Below are 24096 nucleotides of genomic sequence, written 5' to 3'. Positions count from 1 at the left end.
AAGCTATTAAAATGCTGGACAATCCAACGTTTTAAGCATTCAGAGGGAATTTTTGGTAAAATAATGCATTTTAAAACATTAAAAGTTTAGAACACTGGATAATCCAACAAGTTACTAAAACGTAGGACTATCTAATGACTTAATTTTTTTTTGGTAATTTTTGAAAAAATAAATTCTTTTTTTTATAAATATTAAAATATTTAACCCTTTTTAATAATTTTTCCTAAAATAAATGTCTATCCACATGCAACGCATATGCACTTTATTAGTATCATAAAACAATTATTATACCAAAGTATTTTTACAAAAGTTACTTAGAAGTTACAAAAGTAATATAAAATACAGCCTTAAAACTATCAAGATTGATTATCGAAACACTTAGATTTCTGGTCAAGTCCAACCCATTTTATGATCTATTAAAAGATGGGAAGGTTGAAGAAGACTAGTTTTGAGAAGAAAAATCAAAAGTTTTTAACTAAAGATGGAAGATGAGACCAAGGTCAAGGGATATGTCAAAAGTTTGAAAACAGCAGCATCTCACATGTTGAATGTGTTAGGGTACCTCTAAATCATCTATTTTTAAAAAATAAAATAAAAAGAGGCATAAAAAATATATCTTCTTATCCAGTTGGCATATGAAAAATGCCCTTTTATACCCAAGAACACTTACCCCACTAACATGGTAAGATTTTAAGCTTTACTAAGGATTAAATTGCTTTAAATGGATTACACATTATCAATCCAACACCGTAGCCCTCTAGATTTCATTGAAAAACTTAGATTAAAAAATGAAAAAGGTCAAAAAATATATATATATTTTTTTGACTTGATTCAAGTTTTTGAAAATAGACTGCTATCCAACTTCCGCCTAACTCCCAAATTTAGAATTAAAAATCAATGGGTATAAAATTTTGCCTTCCTTAACTATGAACCATGGTATTATGTTTATTGATGCCACAAACTGAACCAAGGACCCTTATTAAGAGTGGAATCCTTACTAACTTAGTAAGGCTAGTCGGACTCATGGTGGAATTAGACTGCCTTTAGAAGTGTTTAGAAGAGATGGTTGGCGATTGAGTGGCTGAGTCAACCCTGTTGAGTTTGAGTCTCTCTCTCTCCATGGGAAGATGGGTTAGAGTGGGCACCAGGGGTCAGGTGTAGGAAGTGAAGAAAGATTTAAAATAATTAATAGAAATGCTGAATCAAAATTCGAAAAAGCTGGTAGTAATCTCTCCTCTTATCTCTTCCCTACTTTTGCGCTTCTCTTGCCATTTCTCTTTTTCTCTCAAAAAAATGTAATTTAAATTTATTTTTTGTTGTAGAGTTTCTCTTATCTACAACACGTATCCCTTCAAATCCCAACGTACATACTTCGCCATCCTTCTCTCCATATGTTCCCAAGATTAGGGTTACGGTTTGGTGATCATTCTGTGTTGGTAAAATTAGGGTTTTCTTTTTGGTTGATTCTAGGGTTTTCGTAGCTTTGGAGTTGATTTTAGGTTTTGGAATTTCATTTAGAGGACTCTCTCTCCATTTTTACGTATGTTTTTAAGTAAAAATATTTGCTTTATTCTATTTTTTGTTTTTTGGCGATTGTCTTTCATTTTGGTTTTAGGGTTAGGGGTTTTTTGTGTTTTACTTGATTCATCTGTGCTGATTGCTGGGACTGGAGCTAGGTTTTTGAATTTCTAAGGATTTGTGAGACTTGGTTTGGAAGATTTTGTGGGAATATTGATTTTCTGTTCTGAATTGTTAATCGCATCTTTGGATTGTGCGGCCAGAAGTTTGATTCAGGTTTAGTCTGCTCCTTACTTGATATATTGTGTTTTTGGGATCAATTTGTTCCTTAATGGCATAGATCACTTACTTAAAAACCAGGATATTCAAGATGAATTATACTGATTATATTGATCTTAAATTTGTTTTTTAGGATTTTTGAAATGCTTACTAATTAGTGTAGAACCAAACCCTTTTCGTATTTTGTTGGATTTGTGTCATATAATGCAACTGCTGAATCCTGGTTTCCACTTGGAGGACTAGATTTGAACAAAAATATTTCCTTTCTTTTAGTTTGGGATTGTTCTTCACCTAAATTTCGGAATCATGGAATATTTGGGCATGCACATGATACTTCAGTGTTTTGATGATTGGAAAAGGTTGGACTCCTTCGAGGTGTTTGTTTTTATTAGATTCCGGACTGTTGGATGGTCCTTGGGAATTACATGAGGACCCTAGCACAACTAGCACTACAGTTCTTTTTCTGTGTAGATTTAGTTTTTGTTAGTGGAGGAGAGTGTTTCTTCTATGGTTTATTATGAAATGGTCTTGTAGTGTTTGAAAGTTGATGCATGAAACTGTTTTTGATTTAACTATTTTTTTTTTTTTTTTTGGCTTTCAATTTCATTTTGGTCAGGACGTTGCATGTTTGATTGAATAATTCTGAGTTTGCGAGAGGAATTGGTGTGCAAACACATTCAGAGAGATGAGTCGTACAACAAATGAGAGTGAGGACGAGATGATCATAAAGGATCAGATGGATTTACCATCGATTGATGAAGGTAGCTGCGGAGGAGGGGCTGTACTGAAAAAAGGGCCGTGGACATCCGCAGAAGATGCCATGTTAGTGGATTATGTCAAGAAGCATGGAGAGGGGAACTGGAATTCTGTTCAGAAGCACTCAGGGTTGTCCCGTTGTGGCAAAAGCTGCCGTCTGCGATGGGCTAATCACCTGAGGCCAAACTTGAAGAAGGGCGCATTTACAGAAGATGAAGAACAGGTGATCGTTGAACTCCATGCCAAGATGGGGAACAAATGGGCTCGAATGGCAGCACATGTACGTATACAAAGTTCATCACCATATATATATTTTTTTGACTTAAAGTTTATTATACCCTATTTTCATGCATTTTGTGTTGTATTTGAATGATAAGCTCTGGCTGAAAGGTCCAGATAGTAACAGAGAAACATAAAAAAAAAATCTTCTTTAATTTAGATGCAAAAGAAATGAGTTACACTACATGCAAACAATGTGTTATATACATGGTAGGCCTGATAAACCTGACATTTCAATTCATAGTTTTTTGCTTTTCTCAAAATTTTTTCACACATTTAGTTAGGCTAGGGCTATAGTAAAAATATATGGGCAGAGTTGCTTATCCTCACCAATATAATGCTAATGAGGCATTTAAAGCTGACTTATGATTCAAATAATCATTCTCATTACCTGTTCCACTGATTTTTTTATTTTTTATAAATACCTGTTCCATTGATTGATCTCAATAAAATTTTCAAAATTAGTAAGAAATTCTTTTCGGAGAGACCAATATGTAGGATGGTGATGCCTAAACTAAAGATGGGCATTGGATCAAGAATAATTCATTTAATTGAAAACTTGTGTATAATAAGGTCAGGCTTTAGGGCGGTCATAATCTCACATTACAAGTCTTTCAAGTATTTGAAGGATGGATTGACGATGGAAGATTTGCCTTCCATTAGCTTAGGGTCTCAATCTTAACAACTGGAATATCTCTAGATCCTTTCAAGGATTTCAAGAATTAAGTTATGCTTAATAGGTTTTTCAAAACATGGCATAGATCAATGATAGTAACAAATAATAATTTGCAACAACCTTTTTGGTCACAAATTAATGTAGAGAAGAGTAAAATAGGGTTTAATGAAGGGTTTAGGTCTAAGTAAGGATTTAGTTGGGTATATGGGTGTGGTTAGGGTTCGGTTATGGTATATCTATGGTTGGGATTAGGTTTTGACTAGGGTTTTGGGTATATAATTAATTTCGGCTAGCTTTTGGGGGTATGGAAATAGGTTTGATTGGATTAAGAAAGGTACTGGGAGAATTAGAAGGGTAAAGTTGGGCTAGCGTGGAGTACCTTTAACATAGATTAGAGTTGAAGGGTTTGGAAAAGGTTTGGTTGGGATATTAGATGATGTGTAGCAGCAGTTTAAGGTTTCAAAAAGTATGGGATGGGATCGGTGTGTCAGTTAGGGATAGGGTGTTAGAGGGGTGTAGGGAAAGTAAGAATGGTCTGTAGAGGGTTATGGGGCAGTAGTTGTTAAAGCTGATGTAAGGTTTTGGTTGAATAGGAATAACAAGAAGGATGGTTTGTGGGAGGTTAGGTTGAAAAAAACACATTTTAAGTGGGAATGGAGTTTAGCCAGATTTAGCAGGACTAGGGATTGAATCAAACATGAAAATGAAGGGAAAAATTTAGTGATATAGGAGGAGAAAAGTTATTTACTTACTTGGAATTACACCGAGGCAGAGCAACCTATACCTTGGAATCACACCAAGGAGGCAATGACTTCACACCATGGAAAGTTCTCTTAGAGAAACCTGTGAATTTTGTATTCCACAAGCTGCTGAAAAAATTACAGCTGAAAGTCTTTATATAATAATAAGAAAACATTAAAACAATAGAAGATCAAATACCTAAATCACTCCTAATATTACAACTAATTCATTGTGAGGTTGCTTCTTGTGTTTGGTCCCATTTTCTTTCTTTATTTAAGGTCTTGTGATGTCAACCCAATTTTCTCGCTCTTCTTTTTGGTTCGAAGTCCACTTCCTTTTCTAGCAAGTTGAAGATTCTACCCTTTGTAATTTGTTGGGGTTTGTGGAAAGAAAGAAATTCGTGCATGTTTGACGGCAATGAGAGCAACTTACAAGAGCTTATTTTCAGTATCTTTGGTTTCTTATTCTTTTGGTGTAAATAGTTCAAGGAGTTTAAGGGCTTTTTCTTTGAAGATTTCTTGTTTAGGTGGGAATTTGTAATTAGGGAGTAGTTGTCGCTTGTTTTTCTTTGAGGACTCTTTGTCCTCGCATCAATGAAATTATTACTTATAGAAAAAAAAAGCATAGAAATAAGTAAAACTAAAACCTAGATAATTAACAATACATGGAAAATAGCCTAAGAACCATCCTAAACCTAGACCAAGTTAGTGATTGTTGCTAAAAAAATCGTGGATTGTTTGTTTCAGGATCTTGCATAGGTCTCTAAGTTCTCTAATTGTAAATAGTTGGATAAGGACTTGTTGATGTTGTGGAGTGAGTCAATAGTGGTATGGGTAACATGGCTTTGACATCCATCTAAATCAAGTCAAGGTTTATTCAAATGTCATTGCAAAGGGGAGATAAGAAGAGGAAACTCATGGAAGTGAGGGTGTAATGCCCTAAAAATTTATTACGTATCTTGAGGAATAAATTTTATTAAATTTGATGATTATTAATCATGATCATGATGAGATAGTTTTTTTTGTCAATCATGGACTGTTAGTTAGTATAGAATTGTTGAGAAACATAGTTTTGCATGAGCCTGATTTCATGTTTAAGTTAGTTGATCCAAAAGGATATTTTAGAAGAATATTTATAAATATAAAGAGTTAATTCATATTTAGTTTTGTTAACCCTATTGAAAGAAGTCGACTCTTAAAGTTGTTTGTCTCTTGACTTTTAATTTAGGTGTTGATCTCGTTAAGGAGTGAAAATGAATAAAAAAATTTGGACTAGTTGAATAAAGATTTAGGATTTCAAGGTCTTAAGCTAAGAATCGAATCCAATGAGATAGGGAACTTCCAATTTCTTAATTGTAATCATAGATTTGTTTTAAAAAATGTTTTTATTTCAAAGTAAATTAGTTATTTTAAAATTTATGTTCAATATGATAAGTTTGGGGGTCCAACTCAAAACCAATTGGCAATGAGTGGAGAGGCCCATGAGATTATAAGGAGAGAGACAGAGAGAAGGCAATGAGTGACCGATGTAGGACTAAACTCAACACGCCCCCGCATGTGTGGGCTGGACTGGGCCAAAGCACGTGGAGATATGAACTAGGTGACGCGGAGGAGAGAAAGGCTCGCTCTGATACCATGATAACTTGGGGCGGTCCAACTCAAAACCAATTGGCAACGAGTAGAGAGGCCTATGAGCTTATAAGGAGAGAATCAAGGCAATGGGTGTCCGATGTCGAACTGAACTCAACATATTTTCCTCCTCTACTCTCGAGTGAGTCATACCCCAGTTAAGCCTTGTGACTCTTATATTCATAGTTCTCCCCTTCTCCAACAAATCGGTTTTTTGGAGTAGTTAGTTGGTTAGCATGGTATCAAAGCGTTAGGTTCATATAGGTCACGGGTTTGAGTCTCCTCAAGAGAATTTTTCACCCTTATGGGTGAGGGGGAGTGTTGAGTATTGTGTTATCCGCTTCCACTCTTAGGTGTCACATGCTCATCATACCCTAGTTAAGCCCCATCTTGTGACCCTCTTATATTTATAGTTCTCTTCTCCAACAAATTGGTCTTTTAGGGTAAATGGTTGTAAACATGGTATCAAAGCACTGGTTCGTATAGGTCACGGGTTTGAATCTTTCCACCCTTATGGGTGAGGGGGAGTGTTGAGTGTATATTTTCATCCACTCTCGGGTGAGTCATACCCCAGTTAAGCCTTGTGACCCACTTTTATTCGTAGTTTTCCCCTTCTTTAACAGATCGGTATTTTGGGATAAATGGTTGTTAACATGGTATCAGAGCGCTAGGTTCGTATAGGTCATGGTTTCGAGTTTCCTTGAGGGAATTTTTCACCCTTATGGGTGAGGGGGTGTATTGCGTATTGTGTTATTCACCTCTGCTCCCGAGTATCACGTGCTCACGCATCGTGCCCCAGTTTGACCCTTGACCCTCTTATATTCATAGTTGCGCCTTCCCCATCAGATTGGTCTTTTGGAGTTGTTGGTTGGTTAACACTTTCCATGCTTATGGGTGAGGGGGAATGTTGAGTATATATTTTTCCCCACTCTTGGGTGAGTCATATCCCAGTTAAGCCCCGTGATCCTCTTATATTCATAGCTCTCCCCTTCTCCAACAGATCGATCTTTTGGAGTAGTTATTTGGTTAATATAGTATTAGAGCGTTGGTTTGTATAGGTCACGGGTTCGAATCTTTCCACCCTTATGGGTGAGGGGGAGTGTTGAGTGTATATTTTCCAACACTCTTGGGTGAGTCATACCCCAGTTAAGCCCCGTGACCCTCTTTTATTCATAGTTTTCCCCTTCTCCAACAGATTGGGTTTGTGGAGTCGTTGGTTGGTTAACACGGTATTAGAGCGTTGGTTCGTATATGTCACGGGTTTAAATCTTTCCACCCTTATGGGTGAGGGGAGTGTCGAGTGTATATTTTCCTCCATTCTTGAGTAAGTCATACCCCAGTTAAGCTTGGTGACCCTCTTATATTCATAGTTCTCCCCTTCTCTAACATATCGGTCTTTTGGTGTAGTTGGTTGGTTAGCATGGTATCAGAGCGTTGGTTCGTATATGTCACTGTTTGAATCTTTCCACCTTTATAGGTGAGGGTGAGTTTTGAGTGTATATTTTCCTCTACTCTCGAGTGAGTTATACCCCAATTAAGCCTCGTGACCTTCTTATATTCATAATTCTTCCCTTTTCCCATAGATCAGTCTTTTGGAGTAGTTGGTTGGTTCACATAGTATCAGAGCATTGGTTCGTATAGGTCACGGGTTCGAATCTTTCCGCCCTTATGGGTGAGGGGGAGTGTTGAGTATATATTTTCCTCCACTCTTGGGTGAGTCATACCCTAGTTAAGCCCTGTGACCCTCTTATATTCATAGTTCTGCCCTTCTCCAACAGATCGGTCTTTTGGGGTAAATGGTTGTCAACATGGTATCAAGGCGCTAGGTTTGTATAGGTAATGGGTTCAAGTCTCCTCGAGGGAATTTTCCACCCTTGTGGGTGAGGGGGGAGTGTTGAGTGTTGTGTTATCCACCTCCACTACTGCGCGTGCTCACGTACCAGGCCCCAATTCGACCCATGACCCTCTTATATTCATTGTTGCACCTCCCCATCAGATCGGTCTGTTGGGGTAAATGGTTGTTAACATGGCTTAACTGGGGTATGACTCACCCGAGAGTGGAGGAAAATATACACTTAACACTATATGTATTTTGCAAAAAATGAATTCATGCATGTTAGATTAGAATTTTGATATATCGATGTTGTATTTATGTTCTAGGAGATTTTGGTTATGCACCAAAACAATCTTGTAAAATGTTTTAATTGTAATTTTTTTAAAAATTAGTTTTGAATAAAAAATCAATAATGTTTCTTATTATTAAACTAATTGGAATAATAGAGCATGGTTTTTAGCTAATCGAGCATAGTCCATGATTAATCAGAAATTATTTTGACTAACCATTTAGTTTAGAAATAGAAATATTGGTGTGGATTAAAAAAGAGATTTTTGAAAGAATTGTAGAATGAAAAATTATAACAAGTTTTTCTATGATTTTAATTAACTAAGCAATAGAGTTATTTTATAATAAATTTGATATGTGATGATCGTGTAGTTCATTGTGATTTCAAAAATGCTTTTATTCATTTTGTAAAGGAAAACTCAAGTTTTGGATTGATAAAAAAATGATTTTCAAAATAGATTATTGTTTTTTTATAATAAAGTCACATTGACGGTGTGGTAACTTGTGAGGTTATTGAGAACATGATTCTTAGTTGAGTGTGTATGTGGAGTGAATACCTAGTGGTGAGATGCTTCGGCGTATGCCTTGTAAGTCACTAATGCTTTGATCCGAGGATTGTGTTAGACATGAAAAAAAAAGTGGAAATGCTTCGGCTCATCATCATGTAAGACACGGGGGAAAAAAAGAAAGAAATGAAATGAAACGAAAAACAGAAAAGAAACGATAGAGGGTGTATTTATGTTGACTAATGGATTGGGTATTCAACTCACATATTTGGCTATTATTTTTTGTTTCATGTTTTTAAAAAATAGAAAAGTTTTATATTTCGAAAAAAGAGAAGTTTTATATTTTGAAAAAAAAAATGAAAATGTTTTACTTATATATATTATTTTAGTGATCGATTAAAGAGTTTGTGAAAGCCTACAAAGTATAACGTGTTGTGTCACTTCCGGAGCGACACATTATTTTAGGATAACAGTTGTGATGTCTGATTTCTTATGCAGTATGGGATGCATAAGAACTTAACATCACAACAAGAATCCGGGAATTTCCTATCTTTCTTTAATGGAGAACAAGATGTAAAGATAATTGTATAAATGATAGAGTTTTACTGAAGATCACATGCACGCCAGATTGGCATAGATGAATATGGTTAGCCAATGATCATTAACAGTCTAGAGTAGTCAAGAAAGAATGACCCATTTAATTGGCTCGTTTCTTAAGGTCTTGGTCCATGGCCAACCTGAGCTGGATAATCAGGGTCTGTTCTTTACAGAAGCTAGCTTCAGCTCCAGAAGCTGGCTTCTAGAAGAAGCAGAAGCCTAGAGTCTGAAAAGCCATATCCAGCAGAAGCTTGTTCGTTACATAAGCACAGAAGCCAAAAAAGCATGTTCGTTTGATAGTTTTTTATTACTGGATTATGATAAAATGACCAAAATACCCTTAATGTTGATAATGCACCCAGAATGCATAAAAAATTATCAGAATACTTTAATAAATATATAATTACACTAAATACATATATAAATATAATAAATTTATATTAAAAAATTATAAAAATAATTATTTTTAATTAAAATAAATTTATAAAATTTATAATTCTATCGAAATTTCGATAGCATCTCCTCTTAAAAATGGACATATGAAATTTTCCTAATAAAAAAAATACCTGCATAATGCACTGCATAATACATAATATATCATCCACGCAATATCTAATACACATGAACATTAAAAAAAATACATAATACGTACATTAATATGTTTTAAGTCATTATAGTTCATCATTGTTTTAAGAGAAATGTTACTATTAACATTATAATAAAAAATGACCAGAATGTCTTAATAAATATATATATATATATATATATATATATATATATATATATATATATTATTTTACTTTAACAAAATTTATAATTTTTATAATTCTATCGAAATTTTGGCAGCATCTCCTCTTAAAAATGGACATATGAGATTTTCCTGAAAAAAGAAAATACCTGCATAATACATAATCCAATATCCACATAACATCCCATACACATTAGCATTGCATACACAATCCAACTTCCACATAACATCCCATACACAATCCAACCTCCACATAACATCTTATACACATTCCAATATCCACATAACATCCCATACACAAATCACATTTTATCAAATAAAAAGTACTACAATATCATAAAAAAAGAGAAATGTAATTTTCATTAAGAACAAATCTAAAATAAATCAAAGCTCTTAAGTTCTATTATAAATAGCATATAATGCATTAGTTATTCCAGTCCTTGTCCTCTCCATGGTAACATGAGATCGACGATCTACATGCTCACCATTATTATCATGTTCAGGTGTACCCCCTTCATCTTCCACAATTTGTTCTTCTTCGAAACATAAGAATTCTTCATCTGTAATTGCATGCTTTCTTATGAAGTTATGGAGTGTCATGCAAGCCAATGTAATATCTCGTTGTGTTTCAAATTTGTAACGTGGCATTTACTTCAAAATTGGCCATTTTGCCTTTAAAACTCCAAAACATCGTTCTATGACATTCCTAAGTGAAGAATGCATATAATTAAAGAATTCTTTATCTGTTCTTGACCTCAACTCTCTTTTAAAATCTTGTAAATGATATGTTACACCCCGATAAGGTGCAAGGTAACCTTTCATCAATGGATATCCAGAGTCGACCAAATAATATTTGCCTTGAAAAAAGAAAATAATATATTAAGAACGAAGATGTGGAAATTGCATTTTAATATTGTATTTTATCTTAACTTTAAAATAACTAACCTGAAGGAGGATGTGGAAATTGTAATGATGACTTCGTAATAGTGTCGAGGAACACGCGAGAATCATTAGCTGATCCCTCCCATCCAGCTACGACATGTGTAAATGTCATATCAAAAGCACAAGTAGCCATAACATTTTGTGTTATGCCTTTGTGTCCTCGAAATCTATTCTGATGCACGAACGAGATATGTGCACTAATGTGTGTCCCATCAATCGCCCCAACACAGTCCTTATATTTACATATTTCAAATATAAATAACGATATTTGACGTTATTAAAAATAATGGTAAATAAAAGAAAATTATTAAAAAAATACCTTGAAATATGGCCAATATCTTTCATTGATTCGTATATGCATCGAGACTTCGTTGATATTAGGAGGAACGATCAAAAGCTTTGAAATTTCAATTAAGCCTCGTAGAACTATGTGAAAATATTTGTTAATTGTATCTAATGAATGTCTAAAACTGGCCTTCAGTACCCTATGCCTTTCATTGTGACCCACGGTATAAACAAACATTGCAACTTGTTCTTTGATCGATATCTTCTTTTCGTCTTTTAACAGACCCCTTCCTTCTAATATATCACACAAATTTAGGAAAATATGTTGTTCCATCCTAAATAAATCATTGCATGTGTTACTCTCTTCATCAATGATATGACGCACATAATCTGCTCCAGTATAAACAGAACTCCTATGTGGTTCCCTATAGATAAAGGTGTCAGCGTATTGTTGTATTGCAACAATGGCACCTGTTACCAAAATATCTAACGATAGATCATCATCTATGGTATTCACGTCATGAATTTCATCATTACTGGACATATCATCGTGCGTGGAAGTATCATCGTCGAAATCCATAAGTCTGTATAAATACATAATTACAAATTATATAAATTCAAGCCATAACACTCAAATAACATAGATAACACAATAAACATGTTTAACATTCACTACATAATAGGCATACCACCCAATCCACATAAAACATAAAAAAATAAACAGACATTGTCAATAGCATACCACCATAGGGGTGGGATATAGTCATAACCATCAATGAAAGATTGCAATAAACATACATATCAAAAAGTATACAAATACTACTTCGAACGATTAATTCGAGCATCCTCCATCTCACCATCCAACCATCCAATACGGAGTTCATCGGTTCGCAATATGCACCAAATTTGCCTATACTCCTTCTTCATACTAAATAATTTTAGTGCAAACCGATAACGATCACTATTAGGGATGATTTCTGTTGTTGCATCTAACAGATCAATACACTCCTTAATGCTACCAGGTTGTGTAGGTGGTGGTGGAGGTGGTGCACTACTCCCGCTCGTCCTCGACGAAACTGTTTCAATCAAACGATCAATCTGTTGTCCCAACATAGTTGCATTCGTCATTTTTTATCGTTTGGAATGGGATTGAAAATCTCCAGATTTTTTGTGTGATGGTGCAGTAAATGTAGGGATATCATCACCATCAACATTAATATTAGGAGAACTATCAACAGGTGGCTGATGACCTAATGGTTGAGACTCTGGTGGTTGCGTTTCTTGAACAAATGCAAGATCATCATCATCACCATCATTGTCATCATTATCATCTTGAAGCTCATACTCTCCAACTCTAAATGACCCAGCAGATGGACGTACACCAGGATTAGAAGAGCTTATTGATGAGACTATCGTTGTTCTTCTCACCGGAGTTAATAATAATCTTAGTTTTACCTTACTTGTGGGGCAAGTAGGGGATCGAACCCAAGAGAAAGGAGGAATAGAGCTAAGCTAAGAAGATAAAATTCAAATTAACTAAAAGGAATTAAAACTGTTTTTCTTTGTATTTTTGAACTTATAAGAAGATGTAAAATTGCTAGAAAATAAACTAAAGTAAATGAAATTAAAAGCAAGTAAACTTATGAATTAAAACACCATGGGAGGTGGATCTACCTAAAACATGTTAATGAGCAATTTCTAGTCTCTAGCCTTTTTATAACTCAATCATAAGGGCTTGGTGTTAGCTCCTTAGATCGGAAAGTTTTGCAATTAAAATGAAATAAAGGAACAAAAACAAAGTAGAATTTCTTGAGAACTTCTTACTACAAATTATCTAATTTAAGCATACTTTATCTTGATCTAATCTAAGCATAAAGTATCTATATTAAGAATAAAATGTGCAAGAAACTTAAAGAGAATTCATAAGCATTTTAAATAAAAGAAAGGCATAAAATTAGAAATAACACAAGAACTTGCTCTAGGCTTTTCCACTCTCCAATGGAGGGGAACTTAGCCTAATGTCATTGCAAGAGAGGGAAGACAAGAGATGAAAGAACTTTTCTTCATTTCATGGAGAAAATTACAACTTCTTCTTCTTCTACTTCTTACAAGACTAGTTAACAAAAGAAAATAACTAGAAAATGAAAATACAAAAAATAAGAGAATAGGCAAAGAGCCTTAGATTAAAGGAGTCTTGGATAAGAGAACCAAGATGGGACCCTTTCTCTAGAAATGAAGGCTCTATTTATAGAGAAAAATGTGTGTAGAAGAGTCTAAAAGTAGCCTCCACTTTTCTTTGCACAAAAAGACAAAAGAGGAGAATATGAGTTAAGGATTAGGGCATTCCAAAGGATTAGGGCATTCCAAAGTGTTAGGGCATTCCAAAGTGGGCCCAAATGCTTTTGCCTTGAGATTTTGATTCCAAATTGTTGATTTTCTGCACAAGAAACACACGTAATTAGATTTATCTAGTAAATGAATTTATTTATATATAATTAAGCCTAATTAACATGCAACGTGGTGGTTTGAGGCTTATCATGATTATTATCTTAATATAGAGAAATAGGTACAAAAATCAAGATAAATATCCAGAAAATGTGCGTATAATTGAGTGTTTGGAGACACTCATCACACCCCCAAACTTACCTTTTTCTAGTCCCTAGAAAATAAAACTGCCACTTTCGCAGGCACCTCGACTGCATTTAGCGAATGCAGCAAGCCCTTGAACCGCTAGGTTACCCCTAGTGGACGAGTTTGACTCGTGAGGGTTTGCAGAAAATATACCCACAAAATTTGAAAATAACTTTGAAGTAAAAATAGTCAAAATCAAAACTTATATTGAAAAGCACAAGTCTTTTTTTTTTGGTTTTGTCAATCAATTAGAAGTACTGCTTGGTATAGAGTCCCAACCCTTATTTCTCTACAACAAAATTTAGACTTAAATTGACCTTTGAGCGATAGTGATTCTAACTTAGAAATTTAAGAGATTCGATTTCCCAAAATGAGTTTCAACCTTCTAACTACTCAAGAATAACTGGAGTAACTTAGGGTTTAATTCTAAACTTAGCATCCTGTCTGGGGTAGTGAGAAGTGTGGATATTCACTTTAATACCTCTAAGGGGCTTTATCTGTGATATTCCAGTATACTCACATTTTTACACTTGATGGCTTTCACCCTACTAAAACTTTACATAAACTTTTGGATCTTTGACTTTTTTTTTTTTTTTTTTTTTTTTTTATATTTTACTTCTTCACTATTTTTCTAAGAAAAGTAGGCAGCCCTTTTCACGGTACCCAGTCTAATTCAATGGTTGCTGTACAAGGTGTATACAATCCAGTTCTGTTTTTCTTCTAATCAACCAACCAATTGAACAAGGAAGTCAAAGTTCATCAAACCTAGTTTTTCCTTAAACTCTAGGTAGAAAGAAGGTAACAAGCTCTTTTAATACAATCTAGACTCTTGGTAACCTTATTAGAAGTGACTATAAACCAAAAGATAACTTTGCTCTAATTTTTGCCTAAGAGAAACATAAATGGGAATCCAGATCATAGCTTCCAATGAAAGACTGATTAAATATTTTCACTAAGTGCTTAAAAGATACAAGCTAAGACTTTGAGAAAAATACAACAAAGTTGCCAACCAAATATTTTTTAATTTTTTTTTTTGTATAAAAGAAAAAAATAATAAGTGGAAATTCAACCCATACACCCCCAAACTTAAACATTATATTGTCCTCAATATTTCAACATATACATGCAAAGGTAAAATTGAAATTGACAAAATGAAATGAAGTGGGTTAGATAGCACCTGAGAAAGACCTTATAGTCCTGTTGATATTTAACACAATGTCCCTTGAAGTGCATGGATTGCCTCCCAGAAGCGCTAAGTTTAACGTCTTTAGCTAGACGAAAACATAGTTAATTTTGATAGACGGGATCATCGAGAAAAAGAACTTCCTCCTGCGGAACATACTCGAGAAACGGTTTGAGACGTTGGCCATTCACTTTGAAAGTGGATCCGTCCTTAGGATTAAGGACTTCAACAGCACCATGGGGGTAAACTGTTTGGATAATATATGGGCCAGTCCATCGAGACTTAAGTTTTCCAGGAAAAAGGTGGAGTCTATTATCATACAACAAAACTTTTTGATTAGGAATGAAATTCCTCCTAAGAATGTGCCTATCGTGAAAGAATTTGGTACGCTCTTTGTACCTTTTGGCACAATCATACGAGTCATTTCTAATCTCTTCTAACTCGTCTAGTTGTAACTTTCGCTTCTCACCGGCTTTATCAAAATCAAAGTTGAGGCGTTTGATCGCCCAATATGCACGATGTTCTAGTTCTACAGGGAGATGGCAGGCCTTGCCAAAAACTAACCGGTAGGGAGACATCCCTATGGGTGTCTTGAATGCAGTCCTATAGGCCCAGAGTGAATCACTCAATCTCAAAGACCAATCTTTCCTTGAAGGATTGACTGTTTTTTCTAAGATAGTCTTTATTTCCCTGTTAGAAATCTCCACTTGTCCACTTGTTTGTGGGTGGTAAGGTGTGGCAACCTTATGCGTTATGAGGTATTTCTTCATCAACGCAGCAAATATCTTGTTGCAAAAATGCGAGCCACCATCACTTATGATAGCTCGTGGAGTACCAAATCTTGAAAAAATCGTCTCCTTGATGAATTTTATCACAACTTTGTGATCGTTAGTTCTACATGCCACAGCTTCGACCCATTTTGACACATAGTCAACGGCAAGTAGGATGTATTGGTAACCCTGGGAGATAGGAAAGGGTCCCATGAAGTCTATACCCCACACGTCAAAAATTTCGATGATCAGGATAGGATTTTGAGGCATTTCATTTCTCTTAGAGATTTTTCCTAATCTCTGACATCTATCACAAGATTTGCTAAACTCGTGGGCATCACGAAAAATACTAGGCCAGAAAAAACCGCATTGTAAGATTTTCATGGCGGTCTTCTTACCACTGAAGTGCCCTCCGCAGGCATGATTATGGCAAAACTCTAGGATACTGACTTGCTCATAGGTTGAAATACAACGTCTAATGATTTGATCGGGACAATACTTAAATAAGTATGGTTCATCCCAGAAATACCATTTTGTTTTTGACAGAAGACGAAGTTTCTCTTGACTAGTCATTTTGACTGGGAATTGACCTGTAACTAGGTAGTTGACAATGTCCGCATACCATGGAGCATTGGCTTGAGAGATTTGCATAAGTTGCTCATCGGGAAAGGATTCAGAGATGGGTAAGGATTCCTCGGATGGCTTGTTAACTATCCTAGACAAGTGATCAGCTACGACATTTTCTGCCCCTTTTTTATCTCGGATCTCGAGATCAAACTCTTGTAGAAGTAGAATCCAACGGATTAATCTTGCTTTAGCATCTTTCTTTGATAGAAGGTACTTCAATGCTGCGTGGTCTGTGTAGATCACAACTTTAGATCCTATAAGGTAGGGGCGGAATTTTTCAACGGCATAGACCACTGCTAGCATTTCCTTCTCCGTTGTAGAGTAGTTAAGCTGAGCATCGTTAAGGGTTTTACTAGCATATTGGATAACATGAGGTTGTTTTTCAATTCGCTGACCCAAAACAGCGCCTATTGCATAATCTGAAGCGTCGCACATAACTTCGAATGGAATGCTCCAGTTTGGAGGTTGAATAATGGGTGCCGAGGTTAACTCGGACTTGAGCTTGTTGAACGCAGAGAGACATGACTCTGAAAAGTCGAAAGGAACATCCTTTCCCAATAGCTCACATAAAGGCTTCGAGATTTTCCCGAAATCTTTAATGAATCTACGATAAAAACCCGCATGGCCTAGGAATGACCTAATTTCTTTGACCGTTCTAGGAGGTGGTAATTTTTCAATTAGACCTACCTTTGCCTTATCTACCTCAATCCCTTTAGCAGAAACAATGTGCCCTAGCACAATCCCCGATGTTACCATGAAATGGCATTTTTCCCAATTGAGGACTAGATTGACCTCTTTGCAACGTTGAAGGACCAAAGTCAAGTGATGGAGACATTCCTCAAAACTTGGTCCGAAAATTGAAAAATCGTCCATGAACACTTCGAGATATCTTTCTAGCATGTCAGAAAATATACTCATCATGCACCGTTGAAAAGTAGCGGGTGCATTGCATAATCCAAAAGGCATGCGACGATACGCGAAAGTTCCAAAGGGACAGGTGAACGTTGTTTTCTCTTGATCGATTGGAGCAACAGGTATCTGGTTGTACCCGGAATAACCATCTAAGAAGCAATAATAAGAATGTCCTGCTAGACGCTCTAACATTTGATCAATGAAAGGTAAGGGAAAATGATCCTTAGGAGTCATCGAGTTGAGTTTCCTATAGTCAATACACACTCTCCATCCATTTTGGACTCGAGTGGGGATTAATTCATTGTCTTGGTTCACTACCACAGTGATACCAGATTTCTTAGGAACTACTTGTATAGGACTCACCCAACGACTGTCAGAGATAGGATAGATAATACCCGCATCTAGCAATTTCATCACTTCCATCCGAACCACGTCTTTCATGACAGGATTTAGTCGTCTCTGAGGTTCTAAGGAAGGTTTAGCAAAATCCTCTAAACGAATGTGGTGCATCACCACAGATGGACTAATTCCCTTGATGTCAGCTATGCTCCAACCAATAGCTTCTTGATGTTCCCTTAATACTCCTAACAACTTTCCCTCTTGGACTTCATTGAGGTGAGAGGAAATGATCACAGGCAAGGTTTGATTCTTGCCAAGAAATGCATATCTCAAGGTCTCTGGAAGAGACTTGAGTTCCAATTTTGGAGGCTCGACATGAGAAGGAACAAGATTGGATGTGCGTACAGGAAGACTTTCAGCTTTTACGTGCCACCGCACAGAATCTAAGAGTGGAACGGATTCAAGCAAAGCATTGACTTCGCTTATAGACTCTTCTACGTCCAAGTCAAGGCCAAAGTGAGCCAAACATTTCGTTAGGGGATCAGAGTACCCTAATTCTTGATACGTTTGATTGACTAGCGTATCTATCATGTTCACTTCCTCCATACCATCATCTACATCAATTCCTTGGAAATTGTGGAAGACGTTCAGTTTCACTTTCATATCCCCAAATGCTAAAGTCATAATTCCGTTTCTACAACGAATGACTGCGTCAGACGTGGCTAAGAATGGACGTCCTAAGATGATAGGAATATGACTGTTCGAATTGATGACTGGCTCTGTGTCTAAGACAACAAAGTCAACAGGAAAATAGAAATCTTTGACTTTAACTATCACGTCCTCAACTATACCCTTTGGAATTTTTATGGACCTATCGGCTAGACTCAACGTGATATCTGTGGGTTTCAAAACCCCCAAACCTAATTGTTTATAAACCGAATAGGGTAAAAGGTTCACACTGGCCCCTAAGTCTAAGAGACATTTTTCGACCACTTGATTTCCAATATGAATAGAAATTGTCGGACATCCAGGATCCTTAAATTTTGGTGCAATCGTTTGTTGGATGAGTGACGAAGCTTGGGCTGCCATAATAGCTTCCCGAGGAAATGGTGTTTTCCTTTTAGCTTGGTCAAATCCTTTAAGAATTTCGCATAAGAAGGTATCTGCTTAATGGCATCTAGGAATGGGATATTGATATGCACATTTTGGAAGACTTCTAAGACACCCTCAAACTGCTTACCTTTTTTAGAATCTCTAAGGCGATGGGGAAATGGAGCTTTTGGAATTGGCAAAATGATAGGAGGATTTTCCAAATCTTTCTTCTTCTCTGTTGGAGACTCTATGGCTTCTTTTTGTGATTTGTCCTTTTCTAAGACCTTTTCTCCCGTGTCAATAGGTTGGACCTTGTTGTCTACCTTCTTTCCCGAACGCAAGGTGTGGATAGCCTGGACTGAGTCTTGTGGAGCTCCAGAATGGCTTCCTACTTCGTATTGACCTTTTGATCCGTTTGGAATCAAAGGTTGACCTCTAGGGTTAGGGATAGTCTGACTAGGAAATTGACCTTTCTCTCTCCCACTCAAGGAAAGAGCTAACTGCCCCAACTGAACTTCCATCTTAGCTATGGATTGCGCAGTGACCTGGTTAATCTGAGTTTGATTTTGATGGGTTTGCTGTTGAGTTTGGATGAACTGCTGTTGCTGCCTCATCAACTCGGCAATCATAGATTCTAAAGACGACTGTTGTTGGGCAGGCTGCTGGTAATTGGTCATGGGATCTGGTATGATGGCTCTGCAATCGGTAGATTGTTGGGGTTGATAAGGGACTTGAGGAACAATGGCTTGGTTTGTGGAAGAACCAGATTGCCTAGGAAAACTCCTATTATAACCTGACGGACCACTAGATTGAATAGGTTCGTTCTGTCTGTATGAGAAATTAGGATGAAACCTATTATCTGGGTGATACGTTTGGCTAAAAGAGTTTGGAGTTGGCTTCTTAAAAGCACTATAGCCATTAATCGCATTTGCTTGTTCAGCTTTGATTTGAGGCAAGGTGGGACAACATTCGACCAAATGGTCATTGCCGTCGCATATGACACACAAAGAACTCGGTTCGACAGTCACTTGCGAAATTGTACGAGGGTCTAGGTGAGGTTTGGATGCTGAGATGGCAAAGGCATCTAACTTCTTCGTGAGATTATTCATCCCACTTACTAGACTACACATGACATTTTTGAGATCAGGGTCTGCCTTCATCTCATACATGCCTGTCTTCCTAACCGGATCGTCTCTATCAAATTCTTCTTGGTTAGTACTCCAGTTTTGAGCACTCTCAGCTAACTCTACGAGGAAATCGTACGCTTGGTTGGGAGTCTGGTTCATGAACTGACCCTTATGCATTGACTCGACTAAGGTACGTTGATTCATTGTTAATCCTCTATAAAAACTTTGCACCAACTGTGCTTTGTCAATGCCATGGTGTGGGCATTTGACCAATAAATCATTGAATCTTTCCCAAGTTTGGGAAAATTCATCATCAGGACGGGCTCTAAAATTTCTAATAGAGTCCTTCATTTTCTCAGTTTTGGCCACGGGGTAGAATTTGGCCATAAATGTTTTTGATAGAACATCCCAAGTAGATATGGAATTGGGTGTTAGGGAGTTCAACCACGCAGCTGCATGGTCTTCCAAGGATAACGGGAACAGAATAAGCTTGATACTCTCCTCATCTAGATTCTGATTTCTAAAAGTTTGACATATAGTCAAGAATCGATTAAGATGGGTGTAAGGTTGTTCACGCTCTAAACCGTGGAACTTAGGGAGCATATTGATGGTGGCAGCCCTAATTTCAAACTGAGGTGCATTGTTCAACAGTAAAACAATGCATGTGGGAGGAGATGCGGAAGCTGGAGCGAAGAGCTCATTGAGAGTTCGCTCTCGATCACCCATCATAACTACTGATGGTGTCTTGCGTATCCTACTGATGGTACGTTCGATCTCAGGATCAAATGGTTCTAACACGTTATTTTGTGAACGTCTACCAAGCATACAAATCACACAGTCGATCAAACAATCACGAAAAGAAAAGACTGGACCTAGATAGGTTGCCTAAAGCTAGACAGCTCCTAACTGGGTAGAAATAGCGCAACTAGCCTTCCAACTCGGTTCTATGAAGTCAAGTTTGAATCATTCGGATCTCCAGATCGGAGGAGGCGCATAATGCATAAGCAAGAGCACGCTTAAATACCTTCTTTTCTTGAATAGACTGAGTCTATCCCCTCAAAGGGCAAGATCTTACTAGATACAAAAATGACCAAAAAGCGCAATTGGCACAACTTGAAGCGGAATTTCTCCTATTGAGCTCGTGGGCCCTATAGTCAAGTCTAATTGATTTTAATTAATTTGATTGGATGACTAGTGAATTGATTATCCTAATTAGAGCAAGAAATTGGTAATGACTTCCAATCCTTATCTTATCATGCCATCCCTAGGAGAGGGGTGCTCTTTACTACCTAATTAACTATTCCAAGTGTGTGCAAATTGGAAAAATAACATACAAAGGCAAGGAGTAACCCACTAGCAAAGAGAGGCGTGGGTGTTTCGGGATTACCTCCCGTGCTAGACGGGGTGAAGACGGTTTGAGTCGACTTAGGCTACCAACTCCAATTTTGGTGTGCGAACCTAAGGAGCCGTGACGGTATTGTCCACCCGTCGTCCTTCCTTAGTCTATTACAATCCAAGCCTTCTTGGATAATTAATAAAAATTACAAGAAATCCTATACAAGAGTTTCTAAAACAGAAAAATAAACCTAACTAAAGATTAAAGAAAATTGAAAGAAAAGAAGAAAAAAAGAAAAAAAAATGTTCACCTACAAGAAGCAAAACAGAAATATTAGCAGAAATGATAGTAAATGGACTCAAAAACAGAATCTGACTTACCGCTATCTTGCTGACTCAGTCATATTTTATAGAAAATTTCGTTCTACCCCAAATCGATATACACTAATAGATAATCGGAGATCGGAGTAGAAAGTTACAGTCAGTTTAAGTTCTGCTGTCAAGGGTTAAAAAGAAAACGAAAATGACTTTTTTTTTTTTTTTAATGTTTTTTTTTTCTTTCTTCTCTCTTAAAATCTCAAGAACACTTGAACTTATAGAAAGAAACCAAAAGAAAAAAAGAAAATAAAATAAAAATGAAAAAAAAAATAAATTTTAAATCAAAACTTACCACTACTACCTTTACCCTTCCCCGGCAGCGGCGCCAAAATTCTGATGAGACTATCGTTGTTCTTCTCACCGGAGTTAATAATAATCTTAGTTTTACCTTACTTGTGGGGCAAGTAGGGGATCGAACCCAAGAGAAAGGAGGAATAGAGCTAAGCTAAGAAGATAAAATTCAAATTAACTAAAAGGAATTAAAACTGTTTTTCTTTGTATTTTTGAACTTATAAGAAGATGTAAAATTGCTAGAAAATAAACTAAAGTAAATGAAATTAAAAGCAAGTAAACTTATGAATTAAAACACCATGGGAGGTGGATCTACCTAAAACATGTTAATGAGCAATTTCTAGTCTCTAGCCTTTTTATAACTCAATCATAAGGGCTTGGTGTTAGCTCCTTAGATCGGAAAGTTTTGCAATTAAAATGAAATAAAGGAACAAAAACAAAGTAGAATTTCTTGAGAACTTCTTACTACAAATTATCTAATTTAAGCATACTTTATCTTGATCTAATCTAAGCATAAAATATCTATATTAAGAATAAAATGTACAAGAAACTTAAAGAGAATTCATAAGCATTTTAAATAAAAGAAAGGCATAAAATTAGAAATAACACAAGAACTTGCTCTAGGCTTTTCCACTCTCCAATGGAGGGGAACTTAGCCTAATGTCATTGCAAGAGAGGGAAGACGAGATGAAAGAACTTTTCTTCATTTCATGGAGAAAATTACAACTTCTTCTTCTTCTACTTCTTACAAGACTAGTTAACCAAAAGAAAATAACTAGAAAATGAAAATACAAAAAATAAGAGAATAGGCAAAGAGCCTTAGATTAAAGGAGTCTTGGATAAGAGAACCAAGATGGGACCCTTTCTCTAGAAATGAAGGCTCTATTTATAGAGAAAAATGTGTGTAGAAGAGTCTAAAAGTAGCCTCCACTTTTCTTTGCACAAAAAGACAAAAGAGGAGAATATGAGTTAAGGATTAGGGCATTCCAAAGGATTAGGGCATTCCAAATCTTAACTAATTCCACGCAGATATCAACCCAAATCTTATGAAGATAGGGTGTCCATCTTGCAGAATCAATTTTTGACTCTGTTTCTTTTGGTTCTGTTACTTTTTGTCTCGGCATCTGACAATTTAAATATTCATTTAAAAAAATAATAGATAAGGAATAATCAATAAATCGTAACAAGTCAAAAATTTATCTTTAAAAATGTCAAGAAATCTAATCCATCAATTCATAAAGCAAATAACTATATAAATTTGCATTTATCTATATAAATTCCGCATTTGAGGTGAGTTTAAACAACAAATTGCATTATTCATAAATAAGTTTTTTAACCAAATGGTCTAAAAAATGAACAATTCTACATTTTTCATACAAAAACTGTTGTTTTCCTTTCTTCTACCTTTTTACCATTCTTACCCTTCACATTTATCAATACCCAACTCTTTTATATAATAAAGATAGGAGGTGTACAAATGTAATTTGAATATAAGTTAAAAGAAGGGTTATTAGTACTTTCAATATAAAGTTAAAAACTGGTATTTTGAGTTCAAAAAATTGTAAAAAGTGAGTACTGTTTACATAAAGGACTGTTTAAATAAAAATAAAAAAAATCTGAACATATGGTTGGGTGAGTATTGTTTACATAAAGGAAAATACAATTTAAACGTGGTTAAAATTGCTAAACTTACCTTGAAATCACAAAAATTAACTAAGAGAGAGAATCTAAAAAGAAATGTAGAATCAACACTAAAATTACACTATAGGAAGGCTTTTAGTTGTACCTTAGCTAAGATTGTAAGCTTGCATCCTCATAATAAAAAGAAAGAGATGAATCCCCAAAGTGGTAGATCCATAAAATTAATCACATTATCCTACAACTTACTTCAAATTTGATGGAAAAGAAACAGTTGTACAATTTCTACCTTGAGCATAACCCAAGCATGGTTTTAAATTTCTTCCGAGATCAAGACAACTAGACAACTTGAGCATAACCCAAGCATGGTTTTAAATGTTTTCCAACAAGGGTGAGTTTAAATCCAATTAAAATCAAACCCAACTTCAAAAAATAAAATAAAAATTGTAAGAAGGGTCGAAACCTAGTGTTAGGAGACAATGGCAGTTTTTACTTTAAAAAGTGATATTGTCAAGTGAGGAATTCTGTCTAAATATATGTAATTTAGCTAATACAGTTATTAGCAAGTGTTAGGAGCTTATTTAGCCGAACACAATTCTATATAAGTATTGAACAACCCATGTGCACAGAATTAACTTGTTTTGCTTTGTTGGTATTTGGTATTAAAACTCTTAAGGAGTTTGTTCATAAGCTTTG

At 35.9% G+C, this 24096-nt stretch overlaps 1 protein-coding gene across 5 annotated transcripts in view; it reads left to right on the top strand.

Annotated features, from left to right (window-relative positions):
• Positions 1-1049: 1049 nt before the first annotated feature.
• The window catches only part of LOC147396350 (transcription factor GAMYB-like), a 35574-nt gene continuing 12527 nt past the window's right edge, over positions 1050-24096 (top strand). For 2 of the 5 annotated variants that reach the window (XM_086449994.1, XM_086449998.1), the window contains exons 1-2: positions 1228-1794; positions 2414-2833. In XM_086449994.1, coding sequence (XP_086306120.1) covers positions 2483-2833 — 351 coding nt within the window. In that variant the 5' untranslated portion in view covers positions 1228-1794; positions 2414-2482. The other 3 variants (XM_086449996.1, XM_086449997.1, XM_086449995.1) reach the window with 3 other exon arrangements.

Source organism: Akebia trifoliata, chromosome 8, assembly GCF_017979445.1.
Source record: "Akebia trifoliata isolate Shusen 1 chromosome 8, ASM1797944v1, whole genome shotgun sequence".
NCBI classification, from domain to species: Eukaryota; Viridiplantae; Streptophyta; class Magnoliopsida; order Ranunculales; family Lardizabalaceae; genus Akebia; species Akebia trifoliata.
Note: the sequence above shows the minus strand (reverse complement) of the source record. Positions and strands in the feature narration are given on the sequence as shown.